Consider the following 24,777-nt stretch of genomic DNA (forward strand, 5'->3'; position numbering starts at 1 on the left):
AGTTATCCCTTGGAGGGCCTCATGGCAAAATCAAACTAACCAGTCACTTATCCCTTCCTTACGCATAAACCACTGTTTAATTATAGAAACACAATTACTCTCTCCAAAACATGCCCATTAACATATTGAACTAAGTTCATCTGTGTTCAAACTCAGACAAAGATATTAGCGAGCTTAATAGTTTTAGATATTTATTCATAACATAAACAGCGCTAGCATTTCTGTCGATTCCATTTCAGCTTAACCGGCTATCCGGAAGAATGCATGCACCGTACTAACTGCTACTGCAGTTATTTTCTCCTTTGAATACTGCCCACCTGCAATAATGATTCCGTAACGTACTCTTTGCGCTATCTTTTGACCATTTGGCATCTTTTCGTTTCGTAGCTGCCACGGTACAACACTTTTCTTTCGCTTACTTCACACGGCTAGTCATTTTGTTTACAAAGAAATGGTGTGCTATGCGCATGCGCTAGTAGAGGGAAATCCCTGAACAAAACGTTGGTCAGACAGGTAGAAATACCGATGATTTTCTTAGATTTAATCATTTTTATGAATCTATTTCAGCCAAATCCGATCGTTATTTTCCATAAGGAGTCTCACTTGATATGTTTATGTAGTATTTGAAAAAAAGACAAAAAATAAAGTTACTTCACCGTGATGCCCCTTTAAAGGTTTTACCTCTATTTCCCCTACTGGGCCCCGACTCTCTGCCTCCAGGGGGGTTAGACACACCGTTTATACAAAATTGGTTCCTCTTCACCCAAGGATGCTTCATACCAAATTTGGACAAAATCCTGTCATTCGTACAGAAGAAGAAGGTATTTGAAGAATTTGCTATGTTTCCCCTATTGGGCCCCTCCCTTCTGCCCCCAGGGGGGCCACACTCGCTGTTTATACGAAATTGAGTCCCTTTTGTCCAAGGATGCTCAAGACTAAATTAGGATAAAATCCCTTAATCCATATGGTAGAAGAAGGATTATAAAGGTTTTACTTCTATTTCCCCTATTGGGCCCCGCCCCTCATGTCCCAGGGGGCCACACCCACCGTTTATACAAAATGAGTTCCCCTTTACCCAAGGATGCTCCACACCAAATATGGACATAATTAAATCCTTTCATTCCTACAGAAGAAGAAGGATTTTAAAGAATAATTTGCTATGTTTCCCCTATTGGGCCCCGCCCCTCAGCCCCCACGGGGGGCCAGACCCATCGTTTATACAAAATTGGTTCCCCTTCACCCAAGAATGCTTCAGACCCAATATGGACCAAATCCATTCATTTCTACAGAAAAAGAAGGATTTTAAAGAATAATTTGCTATGCTTCCTCTATTGGGCCCCACCCCTCAGGCCCCTGGGGGGCCAGACCCACTGTTTATTCAAAATTGTTACCCCTTCACCCAAGGATGCTTCAGACCAAATATGGAACAAATCCTTTCATTCCTACAGAAGAAGAAAGATTTTAAATAATTTGATATATTTCCCCTATCGGGCCCCGCCCCTCAGCCCCCAGGGTGGCCAGACCCATCATTTATACAAAATGTGTTCCCCTTTCCCTAAGGATGCTCCAGACCAAATATGGAACAAATCCTTTCATTCCTACGGTAGGAGAAGGATTTTAAAGGTTTTACCTCTATTTCTCCTATTGGGCCCCACCCCTCAGGCCCCTGGGGGGCCAGACCCATCGTTTATACAAAATTGAGTCCTCTTGGCCTAAGGATGCTCCAGACCAAATTGAGTCAAAATCTACTTGGCCGTTCAGGACTAATACCGTTTTAAAGGAAAAGTTGACGGACGGACGACGGACGCTGCGGTACGGCATAAGCTCACCCTGGTCCTTTGGTCCTTTGGACCAGGTGAGCTAAAAATGAATAGCTTTGAAGACATGTGTCACTCCTCTGTAATCTTCAAAGACAGTAATCAGCCTAGCAATTGGTCAGGTGCTTTTTTAACCGAGACCAATCAAATAGCCAGCTGTGTGCCTTCAATTTTGCTTTGACATATTCCGGGGTGCAGAGAACAAAAGTAAGCAAAAGTAAGCGTAACCCCGGGATATTGATGATGCAAAAAGATCAGATACCATGTTTAACAACCATTTTGTTTGCTATTGATGTTTTTAGCATATTTTTTTATATTTTGACATTTATTTTACTTTGATTTATTCCTCTTGAGAACATCTATTTTAATGCTGTAGCCCTAAATGACTTAAATTGGGGATTCGGAAGGTGTTGATATTTTAACCACCTTTGCTGTAAAAAGATCCAAACATATGTACAGGTGTCACACATGTAACGTTCATATGTCAAATGAAAGGGACATCACTCTTTGTCATGTCAGGAATGTGTAGTGGATGTCCACTACACATCCCTGGTCATGTCCTGCTAAAAAAAAAATATCTACCTACGTGTATTATAAATACATATGTATATATGTATAGTGATTCAGTCTGAAACAATCAAGAATACTTGGGGTGTTATAATTTCGGCTTTGTTTGTCGTTATTTCTGCCCTGGGACCTACAATTTCAGACACTTATTTAAAATCATGTTGAAACCTTATAAAGTAAATTACTTATAATTGTACCAAACAATGTTTTTTTGTTAGTATTTTGTACTAATTTCACCATTACGAAGGAACAAGCTTCACTGGTCTGCATTTATACTGATGAAAAGGTAGCTTTTTATCAAGTATACTGAAGATATTTTCACTCACTATTGGTAGAACTTGTGTCCAAAATTGTTAATATTTATATCTTCCTTGATAACCAGGCAAAAAAAATAAAAAATATGAAGAAAATTTATAGCGGATTACAAGTCGAAAGAGGTATGGACTGTTTCATAAAAATAAAATCATCAAAAAAATGACTTTTTGTTTAGAAATTTTAGCTGGTAAAAAAATGGCCAAAATTGTATAACCGGTTGAAAATGGAACACTTTCCCATCGTTGATTCTTTAAGTCCAGATAAACTAAAAAAAATTGCCTATATCGCTGACGTCGAGGTCAAGTGGAGTACAATGTGAGGCTGTCTTGTAGATCTTGGTCAAACTATTGTGATTTGGACAATATTACTACATTACTACAACAGTCTTTTGACTCACCCCTGAAATTTCATAAAGAACTATTCCAAACTTTAAGTTAAAAGAGTTCAAAGTCTTTACTCTTTAGGGGTGAATGAGTGAAAGGCTTTAATAAAAAAAATAAAAACAAGAGGCCCATAGGGCCTGTATCGCTCACCTGGATATCTAAGCAATCATGGCAGAATATTCTCCAAATGAGATCCAAGGGAATATGCCAGACCCCAAGGCCAATCCTTGTAGCATATATATCTGTATTCAATTTTTCATGCCCAGCAATTTTATGTATGGTTATGGGGTGGGGATCTCAACTGTTTCCAAGCTGTGACGCAGAAACTAGGTCCCTACGGTTGTGGCCAGACCCCAGGATCAATTCTAATATCATGACTGCATTTGTCTCTTTTTGCCCAGCATTTGTATATATAGTTTTGGGGTGGGGATTTCAACCGTTTCAAAGTTATGACCCAGGGGTTAAGTCTGCAAGGGTGGGGCAAACCCTGGGGTCAATTCTAATATCATGACTGCATTTGTCTCTTTATGCCCAACAATTGTATATATAGTTTTGGGGTGGGGATCTTAACCATTTCAAAGTTATGACCCAGGGGTTAAGTCTCCAAGGGTGGGGCAGTCCCCAAGGCCATCCTGGAAGCATATGTGCATTCATCTCTTTGTAATCGGCAATTGTCTATATGGTTATAGGGTGGGGATCTCAACTGTTTCCAAGCTGTGACTAAGAAACTAGGTCCCTAGGGGTTCGGTCAGACCCCAGGGTCTATTCTAATATTGTGACTGCATTCGTCTCTTTATGCCCAGCATTTGTATATATAGTTTTTGAGTGGGGATCTCAGCCGTTTTAAAGTTATGGCCCAAGGACTATGTTTCCAAGGGTGGGGCCAGACCCTAGGGCCATCCTGGAAGCAAATGTGCATTCTTCTCTTTATACTCAGCAATTGTATATGTGGTTATATGGTGGGGATCTCAACCATTTCCAGGCAATAAACTTTTTTTGGTCCCACCCCTTAGCCCGGGGGGTCAGCCCCACCATTTGTACAATTTTGAATCCCTGCCTCCCATGAATGCTTTTGATTAAATATGATTGATATCCAGTGCATAGTTCTACAGAAGAAGTCGTTTATAGCAATCTAGCCAAATTGCCCCCTTTTTGGCCCCGCCCCTCAGCCCCCTGGGGGGTCAGCCACACCATTTGTACAATTTTGAATCCCTGCATCCCATGAATGCTTTTGATTAAATATGATTGATATCCAGTGCATAGTTCTACAGAAGAAGTCGTTTATAGCAATCTAGCCAAATTGCCCCCTTTTTGGCCCCGTCCCTCAGCCCCCTGGGGGGTCAGCCCAACCATTTGTACAATTTTGAATCTCCACCACCTAGGGATGCTTCCAGGCAAATATGGTTGATATCCATCTCTTAGTTCCAGAGAAGAAGTCACTTAAAGCAATATAGCCAAATTGCCCCCTTTTTGCCCCGCCCCTCAGCCCCCTGGGGGGTCAGCCCCACCATTTGTACAATTTTGATTCCCCACCACCTAAGGATGCTTCCAGTCAAATTTAGGTAAATTCCAATTAGTGGTTAAGAAGAAGAAGTCGTTTAAAGAAATTGTTGACGGACGGACGACGGACGCGCCACGGTATGGCATAAGCTCACCTTGGTCCTTTGGACCAGGTGAGCTAAAAATCAATAAAAAAAATAGTTTGAACTAAACATGGCTGATTTTCTTTTAGAATGCCTGGCAACAACTCATCATAAAGCGTAACATTTGTTTTTGGACTTACAAAACATACACTAAAGTTATAAATAAAAAGAATATCCCGTGACCTTTTTTATTACACTGAATAAGGTCATGTCAATCAAATGCCTAAAAATAGCATGTTGAAACGCTCTGGAAAAGTTTGCTTGGATAAATTAACCCTGCAATAGTATAGAAGTACATTTTATGGTCTATTGGATGATTCCAAATACTTCATCGGTCGTTCAAGCTAAAATGTATCACATATCTTACTTCACAGCATTTCTTTTCAACGCCATGTGAAAATGATCATGCCATGTGCAGTCAGTTTACACCGGTATGCAAATGAGACCGATATAGCTGCCGGTAAAATGGCATGGTTACACAAACAGGCGATATTGCCTAGTAATGAAACAAGCGATAAATAAAATAAAAGCGTGGCCGGCAAACAGTTATGATCAAACAACTTTGTATTGCATAAACGTACTTTTTTTTCCTTAACAACGAATAACGTATGTAGGTCACCGTTCGATACGATAGGAAAAATTCACGTGGTTATTTTTCCAACTTGCATCAATCCAAATAGAAAGCGCATTCGAACGATTGCAAAGTTGTGATAACATATGCACTGCTCAACCTCAAGCAGGAAATATTTATATGATTTTACTTATTAATCAACAATTTGAAAACTTACAGCCAGGATTCCCTGAACTCGAGTTGTCGACAGCATCTTGGGAAAAGAAATTCTTCGATAACCTTCACCTTGGAAATAATGATCGGGTTAGAAGAGTCGAGAAAAGTTCCGAAAAGTCGATGACGTACGTATTTTTGGCGCCATTTCTTGACTACTGCAAATAATGATAAAGTTTTAAAGAAGTATAGCCTTTAACTATGTTATCACCTACTGAGACGATAATTAAAATGTTATCCAGGACACAGGGACTTGAAACCTTGTTACAGTTATATTTTAATTACTGGGGTGCCATTTTTACCGAACATAAATAAAGCTGTAATCATGGACTTTAAGGTGGCATCTAATTGAGTAATTCCGTGATGTAACAAACGCTCAGGTCCCTGGTGATGAAGAATATTATTTTTCATGATTCTTGATGCTATCCAACTCAGCATTGTTCATCAAAGATCTTACAAAAAATGATAAAAATGTTATTTACCATTTACCCATCAATTTTCAGCTAGACTCTAAATCACTAGACAAAACTGGACCAAATCTACCTGTGACAATAAATTGGACTGAAAAGTCTTAATCATAATTAAGAAATTGAGAAATCTGTGACACCTGTTTCACTTACGTTAGTACGAGTGTGTATATATCACATAACACAATAATGAGCCTAATTACTTGACAAAATACATTTTCAATGATTGTCTCAAAGAATTCTCTCATGTCAAGACATACTATATATAACCCTGGGATTTATAATGTCCATGGTGTTAAAAACAGATCTTATAGAAATGAGAGACAAAATACAGGTGTAAGTTACATGAACTCATGTGTACTAAGTTCATTAGCTTAATGATAAATTCAGGAAAAGTTTTGAATCAGAGTGACTTGTATCTTTTTACTAGTAAATCATCAAAATCAAAATGTAGAAGAAAAAAACTGGAACTAAAACATTCTGGGTTTCAAAACCATCTGAGCTTAAACCAGGGATATATATGAAATAGAAAAAAATGTTAATTTAGCAATTTTGAAATGTTTTTCAAAAGTTGTCGATTGAAAGTTCTAATAGGTTGTAAACAGTTCAATTAATGGGTTATTTAGGACAGAAGAGATAAATACCTGGTAGGTACTCAAAACTTCACAAGATTTTTATTCTGAATTTAAAGAAAAGTTAGAAACATATTCAGGTATATATTTTTGTGCAGATATTTCCCTTCACAAGATTATAATAGGATCCAAATAGGACATTTTTGTACTTTTAAAGTCCATTGAGTTAATTTAGATGTGAGAAATGTCATAGGGTCGGCAGACTCTCATGGTCATATTGTTTGATTTTGTCAATGTAAAATTACTCCTCATGGACTTTTTATACTGAATGTTGTTCCTCTCACATGAGACCACTCATACTTGCAAACTTTTAAAATTTCTATGGGGGAGATTCTGCATGTTCAAAATTAAAACATAAACAAAGCATATTTATATACCCCATAGACACAAAATAACCCTTTAAAATGCCATGTTTTGAGCTGCTCTTTCAGGTGAAATCATTAGATCTTAGAATATAGGAAAAGTTTATCAAATTCACTTGTTAAAAATACTAAATTTAAGGGTCGTTAATCGGGAGTCTCCCTACTGAATAGGGAGAGTTGGTAAGTAACTCCACAGTATTTTTGTACTTTTAACTCATTGACCCTTGAAGACACATTTGAACACATTCAATTCAAGGGTTGGAATAGTTCATTATGAAATTTCAGGGATGCATGAGTTAAAGTCCATTGAGTATTTAGATGGGAAATGTCATAGGGGACAGATTCTCATGGTCGTATTTGATTTTGTCAATGTAAAATTACACCCCATGTACTTTTGATACTGAATGTTGTTCCTCTCACATGAGACCACACTGAGTTTTCTGAACTCCACCATTGCATAATTGTTACCAATCATAGTTGTGTTATATTCACTGTAGATTATGTTAACTGCTTTAATTAAGTCAACTGTTAAGGATGTATATTTGCTTTGTTTTTCTCCCAACTTCTGTGTATGAAAGATAAACATGTCCAATATGAAACACCGATGTGGGATTCATGTATCATGCATNTGTTTACATGTAAAATTTCCTGCCATGCATCTTGACTTTTCTTTGGCATTTCTTTGGTACTTCTTGAGAAATAGCGATAACAACTTTCACTATCAAAATCCAAGATGGCTGCCTGTCGACCATGTTGTTTATCCGATCAGTCTCAAAAGTTGCCCTGCACAGCTAATGACTAAGGGGAACCTACATATATAATTTGAGAAAGATCCCTCCTATACTTCCCGAGAAATAGCGATAACAAACTATCAATATTAAAATCCAAGATGGCTGCCTGTCGCCCATGTTGTTTATCCGATCAGTCTCAAAAGTTGCCCTGCACAGCTAATGACTAAGGGGAACCTACATATATNCCGGGGTTCGATCCACGAAGTCGCCGTATGCATGGAATATTCAGAGAAAGTGTTTTTCTCCTACCCACACAAGTCCAACAACCCAGGTGGAGTATTTATGGGGTGAGGTCTGGGGTGGATGAGTATCAGTGCTGTAGCATTCAAGTGAGGTGGCACTATAAATGATACCGTTGGAAGCACAGTCCAGCACACACACAGGCATACACACATAGGGAGATATTTTTTATTTATTTTTTTATTCATTTTTTGTTGTTGTCACATTCAAAACATACAAAAATATGTAATATCAGTAAGAATAATGAAAGGCCACTGTACGTATGTTATCTATATCTTTGAACAGAACTTGCATCTATAAAACTTTATTACAACAAATACGAACATAAAAAATTCATACTGCTACATTAATTTTGACATCTTTCATTAATGATTTAACTCTGAAGATTGTATAAAAAAAAAAAAAATACAATCATGTATCCATATTTAGCATTCTGTCAATGAAAATCCATTTTTGATTTACCATAATCTTTTTTTTATTTGAATATGTATCAAGTCCACACTCTTCTACTTTTTTATAAAAAAACATGTAAGTTTTCCATTCAGTAATTGTAGGGGTTTTCCTCCTTAATTTGCACAAATATATGTAATATTTTAATATTAAAATCAAGAAATTTATTTCATTTTCATTTTCAGTTTCAAAAATACCAAACAACATGGTTACTGGGTCTCTTGCTAAGTCTATTTCATATTGTGACCTCAAGAGATACATAAAGGATGACCAAAGAGATTGTACATGACAACATTCCCATAATAAATGTATTAATGTTTCTCTTCCCACACCACAGAATGTGCATCTTTCTGTTTCACTCAATTTACATTGCATTAATTTGGTATTAGTATATAGAATTCTATGAAAGAGTTTGAACTGAAAATTCTGAAGTTTAGTGTCATCTGTAATATATCTCGGAATTGAATAAAACTTACACCAGGATTCTTTGGGAATGTTTACATGTAAAATTTCCTGCCATGCATCTTGACTTTTCNAACAAACTTTCAATATCAAAATCCAAGATGGCTGCCTGTCGGCCATGTTGTTTATCCGATCAGTCTCAAAAGTTGCCCTGCACAGCTAATGACTAAGGGGAACCTACATATATAATTTGAGAAAGATCCCTCCGATACTTCCCGAGAAATAGCGATAACAAACTATCAATATTAAAATCCAAGATGGCTGCCTGTCGGCCATGTTGTTTATCCGATCAGTCTCAAAAGTTGCCCTGCACAGCTAAGGACCAATGGAAACCCACATAAAAAAAATTGTGAAAGATCCCTCTGGTACTTCTTGAGAAATAGCGATAACAACTTTCACTATCAAAATCCTAGATGGCTGCCTGTCGGCCATGTTGTTTATTCGATCAGTCTCAAAAGTTGCCCTGACCAGCTAGGACCAAGGGGAACCTACATATACAAGTGGAGAAAGATCCCTCTGTTACTTGTTGAGAAACAGCGATAACAAACTTTCAATATCAAAATCCAAGATGAGTGCCTGTCGGCCATGTTGTTTATTCGATCAGTCTCAAAAGTTGCCCTGCACAGCTAAGGACCAAGGGGAACCTACATATACAATTGGAGAAAGATCCCTCCGTTACTTGTTGAGAAATAGCGATAACAACTTTCACTATCAAAATCCAAGATGTCTGCCTGTCGGCCATGTTGTTTATCCGATCAGCCTCAAAAGTTGCCTTGGACAGCTACGGACCAGGGGGAACCTAAATATAAAATTTGAGAAAGATCCCTCTGGTACTTCTTGAGAAATACCGATAAAAAGAATTGTTTACGGATGGACGCCGGACAACGGACGGACCACGGACCACGGACGCAGGGTGATTTGAATAGCCCACCATCAGATGATGGTGGGCTAAAAAGACAAAACAACTCATCAAATTAAATAGTGATGAATTTTATTTTAATAATTGATGAATTAATTGCATTTTAACAAATATGTGTATAAAATATAACTGTCAAACATTTAAATATTTAAGCCCAATTGTTCAAGACCCGGTTAGCTTAATCCATTCACCCCTAAAGTCAAATTTGAACCTTACCAAATCAAAGACTGGGCAAGTCCAGTTTAAAAATGCAGGGGTCAACAAGCAAACTTTCAAAATGTGGTTTTTGAGAAAATTATTGAAATGTTTGTGTATGTGGTGTTTTTTGATTTGTTTCTTCTGGGTACCTGAGCAGGTAACATAGGTTTAAATTTTTTGTTGATATACAAGATCAAAATTTAACATCAATTTTGATAAGCTGATCTGGTATTAAACAACTGGGTTTTTTGCTCTTGAAACTTCACAAGAAATATCATGAAATATTAAGGCACCATTTCTTCAGTACAAAAATAAACTTAATATAGCACTTTTTATTTTCTAGTCTTATAGATATTTCCCTTTCCAAACTTTTGGACAGTAAGAGGGAAGATATACGCATGGGTAAATAGATTTCTCCGTAATAAATAATCATCTTCTGATTTTGGTTGTCTGTTCAAAAGGCACATAATTTCTTGTTGATACAAACATAGTTTTTTTTCTCTCTCCAAATATGTGATATATATATGTTCAGGGGGGGGGGGGGGGGGGGGGGGGGGGAATGTGAACTAATTTTTTTTTCAAATCTAGGAAAAGGAAATTATAAAATTATCAATAGTAAAATGTTTCTTTTAATATTATCTGTTATCAAATTCTAAAGTAAAGAAAACATAAACAGGTATTTAACATAACATGAGTTTCATCCACGGCAAAATAATCAACCAATCATAAAGAAAATATCTTGAATGGCAATTTAATTTTGTGACCCCCACCATTTCATGTACAAATGGAACGGTCAAGGCCTGATGACCACTGGTCAACCGTCAAACGAGCACACACATTTTACAAAACCGAGGAAACGTAGATATCACTTCTCATCAAAGGTAAAAAAAATGAATATAAAACTAAATCTGGTAAATTTAACGGGTAAAAAAAATCAAGATAAATACAAAACTAACTGTTAATGTATTAAACACAAAACTAACTGTTAATGTATTATATAATGATCGGGATACATTTGTATCCTGACCCACTATACAGCAGCACAAGTGTATGGGTGTGATTTAAATCTTATCATTTTGTTCTTTTTGCGTTCGTTACCTCTTTGCATAGGTTCAATGTTTCTTGGATTCACAGCACATTCCAAGCTTCACTGGCGTATGATGACCAGAATCTGTGGTAAATATTAGAAGCAATAAATATTTTCAATGGATCTGGGTTTTTTGTGTGTGTAAATATCAACCACACAGTGATGAAAACTTTATTTGTAGTATAACCAAGTTGAGTATAACATAACATTCAGGAAACTTAAAGATTGTATTTATCCAAATCAGTGACCCATCCCCTCTAAGCACCTTTCATTCATTTTTTGGTCTGACTGAATCCTGAATATCTCTTCACAATAAAACGAACTCACTTAAAAATGGCCATTTTTTGAAGAACTTTGGCTGGTTTTGTAATCATTCCAATTTTTTTCTCTCAAAATTGCTAGGCAACCAGGGCACTTCTAAGGTAGAACACAATGAACCAGGTTATACCTTTAAAGTGGTGACAACTATACAAATAAATATAAAACTTGTTCTACAATACATTTTTTGTTGCTTTGCATGTGTGTTTGGTTATCTCCCTTAGTTCATAAAAATTCTGCTTTGAGTAAAAAAAAAAATTTAATATCATTGCTAAGAAACACTTGTCGAGAGCTTACTATTCATACTCGAAACATAATATCTCAATACATAAATCTAACATAAGCACTCATAAATGCATAAAATCCTTTTAATGATTTTTCTTGTATCAAAACGTTTACATGATTGAAATGTTTGTTCATATGTAAATATCATTACCATGATTTAAAGTGATTATTCATGGTATTGAATGTATTCATCAATTTCCATTTAAAAAATTTAACTTTCAGCATAGGTCTCTTTTGAGCAATTTGTTTTTTGTACATTCAATAGATCCTGTTTTTGTTTGAACGTTTTAAGCTTCGCTAATAACCTGTTTCTGTAAACAACAGAATTAATGAAGTATAAGTTTACATTTACGAAATTTGAATAAATCTGATTAAAATTCTCTGTTTATCAACTTTACAGCAGAATTTCCTGATAATGTACGGATATTGTTATTTATTTCATTTTCATATTAACTGCTTAACAAAATAGACACCAGTTACTTTATATCAACTGGAATAGAAATGGATTGGATACCCATTGATTTTTACTAGTATATTAAAAGGAATAGAAAAGGATACCCATTAATTAGACTGCTATACCAACTTTTAATTGGAATAGAAATGGATATCCATTAATTTTACATCAAATGTTAATAGACATGGATTTAACAGGAACTTATATGGATACCTCTTAATTCCATATAAAAAACGGTTTTAAGTCAAATATCCATTAATTTTCATACCAACAGGTGACAGGTACGGATATCTGTTAATTTCAATATTTTAACAGGAAAATGTATAAACATAGGGTACAATATTGAGTGTACCAACAAATTGAATCTCAGACATATTTTATGAAGTGTAAGGAATGATTAAATATAAAACATATTTATCATAGAGATGATAACAGCATTGTACAATGAAGCGGTATACACAAATATATCATGTACATCTTAGATCTATTTAAACTAAACAGCATTGTCATAGGTTGGATATGTAAATACATGTAAAAACAAGATATGCTACATAGTTATCTGTAAGGATAAAGGCACTGTGAATGTTAACGTATAATTATGTAGAAAATACAGAATCTATCTTCGGAAATCAACAGATCTCGTTGTTCAAATATTACATGACAGGCAATAAAAATATATATATATGTATGTTTCCACTTTCCAAATCTATCCAACTTTTTACAGCATACCCTGATATTTATTTGGCTAATTTCATACAGGCACTGTTAATATATTAAACCCCGTCATGTAAACAAATACATTTGTAATTTGGAACCTTACATGGTAAAAACAAAGTTTTGCCCACCTAGTTACGTACTTTCAGAGCTTAATTTGTAAATGCTACAAATATTTTGTTCTTACCCATTCTATCTAATTGTCAATGAATCCGACAAAATCAATTTTACTATTGCACATTTTTGCCAAATTTCAGGTTATTTTATTGCATCCATTTATTTCTTATTTTCTCGAATCAACATTTTTTTCTTCAGATCTGCACATACATGTAAAGTATGATTAAAGGGGGATAACTCCTGTGAGCTTAACTGCTAGTTGAGTAAAAAAAAAAGCCCAACAGTTATTATAGGTATTCATATATTCTATGATGAAGATTACAAAAAGTGATTTTTGCTACATGATGACAAGTGATAAGGCACCTTGATACTATATCTGATATTGGTTGAGTAGTATTGGTGTATCACATGATGGCTTGTAAATAGGCCAAAACAGAAGATTGCATGATACGGACAAGTGGCATACATACATGTACTTTATAGTACCAATACGATCCTAAATACACCTGAGGAAGGCTAAGGCATAACATTTTGGCAAAACGTATAACCAAGAGGCTACTTTAGAAGAAAAAAAGATTCTGTCACTCCAGTGTGATGTTGATAGAGAAATAATGACACTTGCTTAAGATTTTTTTTCGAAGTGAACATTTCTAAAATCTTGTCTCTAGGATTGAGATTCTCTGTCTGTATCACATATGATTGATGGATTATTTTTCTCCCAAACATTCTAACCGTAATTTATCAGCTGAAATGGTGAACCCATTGCACTAGGCCTTCATGAAGGGCACATACACTTGGTAACAAAATTGATAATGTTACCAAGTTTATGCTTTGCAATCTTATGATGTGATCATAACATTTTCAAAGTTAATAGCATGTGAAAGCTGCCTTTCCCTAGGTAGGAGAAAGACAGAATTATCTTTCCCCTAGTAAAAATAGGGGAATCACCTGAAAAGAATAGGAAAAACCAATACAGATTCAGATTTTAAATTCCACACAGAAATGACTACATATGTATATCAGTGTTGTTAACTCATTCACCCCTATATATTTAAACTGGACTTGCCCAGCCTTTGATTTGGTAAGGTTCAAGTGTGACTTTAGGGGTGAATGGGTTACAACATCTCGTTGCAGCAGCAGTCCTTTCCATGACAATTAAAAAATGAACAGAACAGAACACAGGAATGTTACATTTGTGAAATTGCTGAAATTGACAACAAATAATTCCAACAAAAATAAGTTCACCGGTATGGACTGATCGTAATGACAATATCTTCGATGTTATGATTTCTCTGTTTGGAAATATGTAATATCAAAGTTTTACTTAATACACAAATAATGTACGTATTAAACATGTTGCAGCGTTTCAAGACCGACATATACTCCTTCCCCTCATGTTAGCAAGTTTAAACATCTCAATGTAAGCAAACTTTGAAAAGATTTGAAGGACTTTTAATGTCTTGCTTAATTGCTTAAACAAACTACTGAAAAAAAAATGCAGAAAATAAAAAGCATGAAAAACTAATCATTTCCGAAATGAAAAAAAAAAGAAAAAAAAAAAGAATTATATTTAATTATTTCAGAAAGTCATTTTCAAACGAAAAGTCGAAAATAAAATTCTATTCGACAAAAGTCCCATATAGATGGCAGAGACACCTGTCAGTCAGGGTAACTATTTTGTAAGTGGACAATGTATGTTTCCTCACCAATACAGAGAGGTCAGGTTCGGGCAAAGAAACAACTGCTGACCATACTATTCCGTCTTTGCGTATTGCAGAGTTATCTTCTCTTGGAAGCAGGTATTGATTGTTACGTCACTTGTTTGTGAGAGTAACGTCATCCATTTTTGAGAAAACGACGTAATTTTCTCACACAAACCAATGACGTAACAATCAATCCCTGCTCCCAAGAGAAGATAACTGCAATACGCAAAGACGGAATATATACAAATACATTTGTATCAGCAACAGATGGAAACTGAGTCTAACTCTGACCTTGTACTGGTACAGAGTACCTGGTTAAAAGAACTGCTTGCGATGATAGTGAGGTAAGCAATGGTCACCGGTATATTTTCACGGGGTCATCTTTAAAAGTTGTGTTTGGGGTGTGGGTGGGGCGGGAGCAGCTTATACAGATACCGGGTAAGTGCATTTATTATTTGATAGAGTGAAGTTAAATTCAAATGTCATGGATATGTACGAGAGTATTGTCATGGAAAACGTGTAGCTTTGTCATGATCTAATAATGAAATCTGCATAAAAAAAAAAAAATCAAGAGGAATATACACGATGGAGTTATAATAACAGATTTTTAAAGTCTATTTTCTTAACACAACAGAAAACAATAAAAAAAATAACAGAGAAACTTCTCAAGATCATTATCAATACAGCTGTTCTAGCGAAGAAATTTTCTTTCACCCTGCTTCTTGTCATTATTATAACTATTAATTCACTAAAATCAAATATTTTTCGATAAATATTTTTAACACATTAGAGTAGAGAATATGCTAATTTATATTTACTCTTAATTTATGCAAACAATGGCTTATATTTCTGTTTGGGGATCACTGTTCCATTAATGAAAAAAACGAAACTTTTTTTAGAAAATAGCTTTAGTTTTGAAGAATTCTTTCTGAAAACAAACATACCATATGGTATGGTCCTATGACAGTTTTAGCTGTAAGAAGTTAAAGAGGATGTTACAGTTTATATGAAGACATACTGTGGAGTTATCTTATGTTTTGCTTGCATTGGAACAGGCATCCTTTCACCACTGTAGACCATAATGGACTCATCCAGATCAATGCATGGTAGAGTTTACTAAAGTTACATAGGGTTGAAAGGGTTAAGGAAAACAATTATTTCTTCATCAAATTATCAACAATATATGTATAACGTAGATCTTTTACGAGATCCAGAATAAGGAAGCTGATCAAATCATTTATCCTGGTTCTTTGTAGAACGTTTATGTAGTAGAGAAATCAACATTTCTTTTAAAGTCTGAAAAGACTAGCGTTAACAGGGTTTTAAGATATTATATCACAATCTAAATTTGTACAAAATGCAAATATTAGATAAAAACTTAACATCATACAAAAAGGAATATCTGAGATAGACAAATGGATTTATACGTAAATACGTAGATCACATCAATTTTTTTTGACAGATTTAGCAATTCATGCTGGAATGACCATCACGAAGATTTCGTTGATTTCACAAAATTTCTTAATCTCAAAGAAAACAGGCCAATGGTGATCACGTTAATGGCCATAACAGCACCAAGGACGCCGACACTGTCGCTGAGCGATGGGAACCACCAACTGTCCTGTAGAAGAGCGCGGCGGTCCACCATGTCATGGAGAATGGCCTGCATCTGGTCCATCGTACCTAGAATGGAGGCCACATGGAATAACTGGTGGCTGTGGCCGAAAATGTCAAATTTAGCAGGATAAAATCGCTCCGGAAAGTGTGTCGCGAAAAGGACTGCAGCACTAAAAGCGAAAATAAACTGCCTGGCATGCTGGTACTGGGAAGGTAAAGCACATTCCTCCGGGGAACAAAACATCAGTCGGTACATGATTGGGAGGGAATTGTACAGATACGGGAAGCCAAAAGATCCGAGTCGTATAAACGTTCGAAAAAAGCTCAGCTTCATGAACCTCGTCTGACAGGAGAAGATGATAGAAACCAGGGAATTTATGGTAGCAATTCGCACAAAATTGTGGCCGAACCATGTATCGACGAAAGCCGACGGAAAAGAGTAAGCACGATATGCAATAACACCACCTAGTGAGAAAACGCTCAGAGCACCGTAGTCCAGAAAAAAACAAAAATGTCGCATCTCATCCGACATGGTGTTGAATGTGTGGGCAGTGGCACTGGCCAGGGGAAATATCACAGCCCCAAACATGTATGCGAGTAACGGCCATGTGTACGGATCATTTTTAAAGTCCAGGGTCTCCGACAAACCCTTTAGCACCCACAGAAAGTAACAAGACGGTAGAAAATGTGTCCAAAAGTTCAAAGTTTCGTTGGTGGCGTCAAATACACTGAGAAGGCATTGTTTTGCCGTGCTGTTGGGGTGGCGGTAGCCACGGATGATAAAGTGTTCATGGAAATGTTCCGGCACCTGATGGACGGTGTAGATTGGTCCACTCAATCCCCTGGAAGACATACTGATGTAGGTAGTAGATACCTGAAAATACACAAACAGAATTCTTCACATTTTTCATTGAGTAGCGGGTATATCAGAAGGACTGATTTCAAAGAATTTTATCAACCTTCATATCTTTATATCAGCAGCATTTAACCAAGGACTGTCAGGAATTCAGTCTGTTCATTTCTTATGTACCTTGGTACCTACAGGATAAATTCAATATCCTCTTTTCTGAGGTCTATCTGAGGTAAATCACAGATCACAAAATCAGAACACTTAGTTTGTGAACAGTTATATACTACATTTCCTATTTTTGTAAAGGGGATGATTTATCATCATAATAATGACATGATAGGGTTTTAAATAACTCAACATATACCGGTAATATCTATTACTGCACTACAATACTACTGGTACAGTATTTTTACAAAGCAAGTATTCTGGCTACAGATGCTGTTTTTCATCCCAGACCACATATGATTTATAATATATGTTTTTAAATTCTTCTTGTACTAAATTCTACTCAAGATAAGTCTATATGTACAGGTTTTCAACAATTTGAGGTTATTTTTTCCTCACACATTATTTCTCCATTTGTTTTTAATCGTCTCCCGTAAGCGTTGTGTCACACTTGCCAATTCTTTCTTTTTTGGAGGGAGACTTCCGATTTTGGACCCTGTACAGTTGAACATTTCCAAAAGATGTCATTTTAAAGTGTTATTTTTTCACTTGGGGGTATATACACACTGTTTTTATTAGGTTTTTATTTTGAGCATGCAGAATATTTTTCCCTTGGCGGTATCTTTACACATTTCATTAGGGTTTTAATTTTAAGTATTCGGAATATCCCTATGGAAATTTCATAAAGTTGGCAATCATGGTTCACAAGTTATGCCTGTGATTTGTGTTCCATGCCTTACATGTTACTAGAACACTGACAGGTCAGTAAGGGCCCCTTCTTGTGGCAATATATCCCCCATAATCATCAAGAAGCAATCTGCCCATATAGCTGAGCTTGACGTTTGACATTTGGACTTCAAAAAAAATCACAAGGAAGCAAAATATTACATTTTCCATGTACTATGATGCGAGTCTTGTTTCCTTCCACCTCCATATTTGCTGGGCTAACAGAAATGTAAATACCGGTGCAATACTCATTTGTCAGCTTTGATTTGTTTTATTTCACCTTATATACCTCCTCCATCAAGAGCCAGGGTCAAAGTCAGAGATCCACTTTGTCTTTTACCTTTGGACCCAAATGACCTTGACCATTAACCCAGTGACCATGATCTTTGGTCAGTTGACTTATTCTTTAATTCCGACCAACTTTGCATCTTGATATCATAACAAAATGTTCATCAGTGTAAAGATGTAAAAATTTGACCTTGACCTTTGAACCTAATGACCTTGACCTTGACTTGTTACCTCAATGTGTATTTTTGTGAATTGAACATCTTGACCAAGTTTTATGTACATCTGTCAATAAATACCAAAGTTATCAGCCAGGAACATAATTTGTGGACGGACAGACAGAGTGATTACTATAGGGCACCCGTATCTCCGATACGAGGCCCTAATAACTGTGATATATGCTAGAGTTATATCCCTTAAGTATATGTGTTTACTTACACATCATACCTGTGATTTGTGAAAGTTAATTATATCCCTTCGACACTTTATCATCTAGAAACATCTTACCTTAACATTATCATATGACGATGCGGGAAGTTTTTTTGTCAACCACAAGCATTGTATATATATACATATTATTATTCATAAAAAGCATTTTACAAGATTTTCTTAAGAGTTTTAAGAACATTTTGTGTGAGCAGATTCGTGTCACGGGCTGATAGCTAGTCCTAGGAAGGTGAAAAGAAAACCTAGATTTTATATCTTTAATTTACATATGAAGAGCTTGTTTTGCACGAATTAATTTGGATTCCGGGTGTTCGGGTGGCGCAGTGGATAGCGCACCTGACCGACCATGTGTGATTCTCCGGGTACTCTGGTTTCGTTTCACATTAAGATGCACACGCAAAAACATCCCGGACAACTAGACTGATTAATATAAATTGTAAAACTTGGTTCATAATTGATGTAAAATAAATTGAGTTTATATTAATATGCAATATTTTGATTATTTTTCACAAATCCCAGTATTCTCCAAGGGAGACACTTCTATTTAATTTGTATAGTGCCTGGCTTATCAGTTTATTGAAAAAATATATCTGAAGAGTTTTACATCTTAAAGACCTGAAACTTAAATATTTGTTACAATAAAGTAAGACAAAAGTAGGTCAAGTAATGCACAGTTTTGGACAGAAAGTATAGAAAACCTTATACTGCCATCATTTTTCCAGGAAATTACTACATTATAAAGGGGTTTGTTGATAAATTGAGGGAAATATATAAAGGAATTCTTAAGATAGGGAGAAAAATGGACCTTGAAATGTGATGGCGGTATGCGACTTGGCAAATGAAACGAGGGGCGTTATATCAAGGTTTTACTGTATATATAAATGAGGGGCGTTATATAGAGGTTTTACTGTATATATAAACGAAGGGCGTTATATCGAGGTTTTACTGTATATATATACACGAGGGGCGTTATATCGAGGTTTTACTGTATATATATAAACGAGGGGCGTTATATCGAGGTTTTACTGCAAATATAAACGAGGGGCGTTATATCGAGGTTTTACTGTAAATATACACGGGCGTTATATCGGGGTTTAACTGTAAATATAAACAAGGGGCGTTATATCGAGGTTTTACTGTATAATATAAACGAGGGGCGTTATATCGGGGGTTTACTGTACATACTAAGAGAACACATGTGAGTAATGTTATCCAGTAAAATATGTCAGGAATTCATCGATTGAAGTTGGTGACCGATGTTTGATTGATATGTATACATGTTGCTAATGCTGTCACCAAGCAAAAGGCACAGGTAAATCTAGGTCATATGTATACACCTGGCGGGGGAAAAAATTATGATCGATCCTCAATTACCTACAATCAATAAAACTTCAGACTGTATAGTATGTAATGTGTCCTTAAGGACTTTCCATTTCATTTGTCAGATATTTTCATTTTTACAAAAGTACTGCAGATATAAAATGATTTTTTTTGGACAAGATTCATAAATCTCATATGCAATGTAAACAAATTAAATATAATTACATTGTACAACATTTATTTCAAATGTATTCAAATATTGAAAAAAACATGTTTCCTCTTAACCGTCTTTGAGTTGTCAATGTCGTCCTCTTTACTCTTTATCTATTTGTCTGCAATGCAGTATAACAATGCCATGATATCACGTTTACAATTTCCCCTTTTTTAACCAATTAAATTCGTAATTTCCTGAATGAAACATAAGTCTAGTGACAAATCTCAGGAAGTGTTACAGCCAGGAAAATATTGCAGCTAAGTAACGCCCACTTAATACTTGGCACTTCAAAATACTTTGTAAAGCGTGATTTAATCATGTGGTACACTACATGTGTATACATATTTTTGTGATGTGCTTGAGGTGGCATTCTCATCAGATGCTTATTTCATTACCATCTGATATCGACATGATGTTGACGTAAATTACATCTGATATTGACGTGATGTTGACGTAAATTACATCTGATATCGACATGATGTTGACGTAAATTACATCTGATATCGACGTGATGTTGACGTAAAATACATCTGATATCGACGTGATGTTGACGTAAAATACATCTGATATCAACGCGATGTTGACGTAAATTACATCTGATATCGACGTGATATTGACGTAAATTACAACTGATATCTACGTGATGTTGACGTAAATTACATCTGATATCGCCGTGATGTTGACGTAAATTACATCTGATATCGACATGATCTTGACGTAAATTACATCTGATATCGCCATGATGTTGACGTAAATTACATCTGATATCGACGGGATGTTGACGTAAAATACATCTGATATCAACGTGGTGTTGACGTAAATTACATCTGATATCGACGTGATGGTGACGTAAATTACATTTGATATTGACGTGATGTTGACGTAAATTACATCTGATATCGGCGTGATGTTGACGTAAAATACATCTGATATCAACGTGGTGTTGACGTAAATTACATCTGATATCGACGTGATGGTGACGTAAATTACATTTGATATTGACGTGATGTTGACGTAAATTACATCTTATATCGACGTGATGTTGACGTAAATTACATCTGATATCGACATGACGTTGACGTAAATTACATCTGATATCAACGTGATGTTGACGTAAATTACATCTGATATCGACGTGATGTTGACATAAATTACATTTGATATTGCTGTCACTATCATTCGATGTTGATGTCATTATAGTTGCATATTTATAGATTATATTTATAGTTCGTTTAAATTCAGTTGATTATCAAAACTCCATCTGGTACTCAGGTAGTACTTGAGGATTATTGTACCACTGTTGGTAAAACATAGATATATCCACTGTAGTTTTCCATACAGACAGCTACCTTCTCTTAATTTCATTTTGGATATACTGTAAACCTCTGATCTGATCGTACAAAATTGAATAAATATTGTCAATGCTTTCTGACGAAATCACAACTGCTAAAATGAAATAGTACAGTTTGAAAAATCCAATCCGACATAGAAAATAATCACAACAGTCAAGTCATGACTGAAGTACGACGGGTCAGAACCTTCTGCTGACCAGAGATAGCTCAGTCGGTTATAGCGACTGTGTCATGGCATATGACTCGAGGTCCTGGGTTCAATTACTGGTCTGGCCATCCTGTATTTTAGCAGTTGATTATTTTGCTTATTTCATCTTTAATATTTTTTTCACAAAAGTCCGAGCAGGTAGGGTTTCATTTCAGGAACGATTTATCAAAGTTATATGTTATCATGCTGGAAAAAAGTTTTCATCACATATCTGCAGTTTTTTGCAGTGAAAAAGTAAACGTCGTTCCAGTATCGAGTCATGTTTCGTTGAACCAGCTACTATATGGTGGCCATGGTCCTTTTATTAGGTCAGTGTCGTTCTGTGAACATTTTTCCCAATGATCTCGTTGTTTCACTTTTCAGAGTTTCTACCTGAGGAAGAATCTGGGGACATATTCATGAAACCGTTCTCATGCTTAAACTCAAAGTTTGTGCTCAAGCCTAATTTCTTGTTCCAGAGATAAATTAATATCTTTTTATACATTACTTCAATAATTTTGAAGAGTTTTGGTGAGACTTAACGCAGAATACTTTGTCCAGCATTAATACTGGGCTGTTTGATAGTTTCATACATGATTAAACAAGTTACAGGAAAGTTTGTTTAAGACACAGAATCCATGCTTGAGCATGAGAACAGTTTCATGACTACAGACCCTGGGCCCGTATTCATAAAACTGTTCTCATGCTCAAGCATGGATTTTGTGCTCAAGTCTAATTTCTTGTTCAAGTTATAAATTATTTAAAAAATCTTATTTTGTTACAAGTTTTGGACAAAATAGAAAAAACTTGAAGCCGTATACGTACTGTTTTCAATATTTAAATTTGACTTTTTGATCGTTGTCATGATTTAAGTGAGTTACAAGAAATCCATGCATGAGCATGAGAACGGTCTCATGAATACGAGCCCTGGTCTCGATAGTTCTTACCAAATCACGACATATTTGGTTGATAAGATAGTATTTTAACATTATTTTCATTCAGTTTTCTCCAACAGAATACCAAAAGATAAAATAGACGCATTCTGAATTCATTTTGTTGACAATCAATTCATTGTGCATGCATGCCTGACATTGCAAGTGATTTTCAACAGAACAAAATGAACATTGTATATATATTCCACCTAAACTGGACACCCCTGGGATAAGGCAATTATGCTGAGTTCCATACAGTCTAGTGCTAACGTAATACATTGTCGGTTTATCAGAAAACCTTCCCAGAGTTTGTATGTCATTAATTTAAAGTAAAAAGGGTGTACATTTTGAAACCAAATGTAGCATGACAATTTTAAACAAAAATTGCAATGATAAAACATGCTGATGACATCCTGATATCTTAGCACAGAGGACACCATATATACTCACAGCGTGGGAGACTTCAGGACCAGGCCAGCGAAAACCTTCAAATAAGGCAACTACATAAATCAACCTGGAGTATGTACAGGTAGTTAGGGAACGGATAACACACTGTGTGTATATTTAGGGGAGCCATATTTAGCATACACATAATATGACATGTTTTCTATTTTTATTTACATTACTTAATTGGGCTGGATGTTTTTTTAAAGATCCAAAAATATGACTAAAATGTTTAATCACTTTGACATATAGCTGATGTGCATTGTATTTTACAGATGTTATTAAGTGACTAGCTGAATTTATTTTCTATTTAAACCTGTGGCCAGTTGTTTAAATTTATCACATTTGCATTGAGAACTGTAGGAGATGTCCTTTAGGGAGTTGTTAATTAGATATTAGATATTCGTGTTAGTCAAACTTGGAACTCACCTGTCTACAATTTTATCAAAGTTTTAAATATGACAGAACTATATACCTAAACCAGTATTTTTACCTGTGGATTTCTAGACAAATTGGCACTAATTGGCACTTAGGTTAAAAGGTTTCTCATAAAATCCCAACAGCCTATGATCAGCTAGCACCATTTCACAAAACTCATCTCAAGTTTTGTTCCACGTAGAGTCTTCGAAGTTTCATATACCATGTGGAAATTTTGGCCTTTTATCACATGCATAACAAGTAGTGGTTATTTTATAACGAAATCTACATTTAGCAAAAACTGTCCGTTTACAATGAAATGTGAATTTAACATCGGTTTACAATAAAAATGTATATTTCACAAGTATGGTCAGTTTGATAAAGAAATCTACAAGTATTGTCGGTTTGCAATGAAATGTATATTTCACAAGTATTGTCAGTTTGATAAAGAAATCAACAAGTATTGTCAGTTTAATAAAGAAATCTACAAGTATTGTCAGTTTGATAAAGAAATCTACAAGTATTGTCGGTTAACAACGAAATATAATCATAACAATTACTGTTAGTTTATAAAGAAATCTACGAGTATTGTCAGCTTACAATGAAATATATACATATAACAGGATGTACCGGGTACACTAAAATCTACACATTCACATCTAAGCTGTACATAACAAACTCATTAAATGCACTTTTCTTTAAAACTAAATTATTATATAATATACATATATATAAATTACAATTGCAGGTTTGTAGTAAAAGCTTATCCATGCCTATTGCTTCCTTCGGTGTCACAGAATTAGCTGTTATTCAGACCACAGAAATAATTTATCCACTCAACTGGAGTGTTTAAATTATCCCCGGAATACACCACTTTTACTATTGTTCAAAACTTACTTATTTGAGAGTCTCCACATACTTTAATCAACTGTACACAAACAGCTCTGTTTGAGCTTTAGGAGATTTTATTTAGTTAACTAAGGCCCTGTATGATCTTTTCATGTTGTTAATTGTAAAGAATCAATCTTTTTAGAACTACCTTATAAAAGACTTAAAATCATGAATCGCACAAGCACAAATTACCAAACTTAAATCTATTGCACCAAACATTTT

At 35.4% G+C, this 24,777-nt stretch overlaps 2 protein-coding genes across 5 annotated transcripts in view; both read right to left on the reverse strand.

The window, feature by feature from the left end:
* The window catches only part of LOC110452752 (serine hydroxymethyltransferase, mitochondrial-like), a 23,540-nt gene extending 17,953 nt beyond the window's left edge, over nucleotides 1–5,587 (reverse strand). Inside the window, exon 1 of the mRNA XM_021501415.1 lies at nucleotides 5,514–5,587. Within this exon, the coding sequence (XP_021357090.1) occupies nucleotides 5,514–5,549 (36 nt within the window). The 5' untranslated portion in view covers nucleotides 5,550–5,587. The remainder of the gene's footprint in view (nucleotides 1–5,513) is intronic.
* A 9,321-nt stretch (nucleotides 5,588–14,908) lies between these two features.
* Nucleotides 14,909–24,777, reverse strand: part of LOC110452756 (membrane progestin receptor gamma-A-like) — a 31,568-nt gene continuing 21,699 nt past the window's right edge. For 3 of the 4 annotated variants that reach the window (XM_021501419.1, XM_021501421.1, XM_021501422.1), the window contains exon 2: nucleotides 14,909–17,199. In XM_021501419.1, coding sequence (XP_021357094.1) covers nucleotides 16,198–17,178 — 981 coding nt within the window. In that variant the 5' untranslated portion in view covers nucleotides 17,179–17,199 and the 3' untranslated portion in view covers nucleotides 14,909–16,197. Of the gene's footprint in view, nucleotides 17,200–23,253; nucleotides 23,325–24,777 lie in introns of those variants that run through there. The other variant, XM_021501420.1, reaches the window with a different exon arrangement.

The sequence above is a fragment of the Mizuhopecten yessoensis genome, unplaced genomic scaffold, assembly GCF_002113885.1.
Source record: "Mizuhopecten yessoensis strain PY_sf001 unplaced genomic scaffold, ASM211388v2 scaffold6863, whole genome shotgun sequence".
In the NCBI taxonomy this organism is placed as follows: domain Eukaryota; kingdom Metazoa; phylum Mollusca; class Bivalvia; order Pectinida; family Pectinidae; genus Mizuhopecten; species Mizuhopecten yessoensis.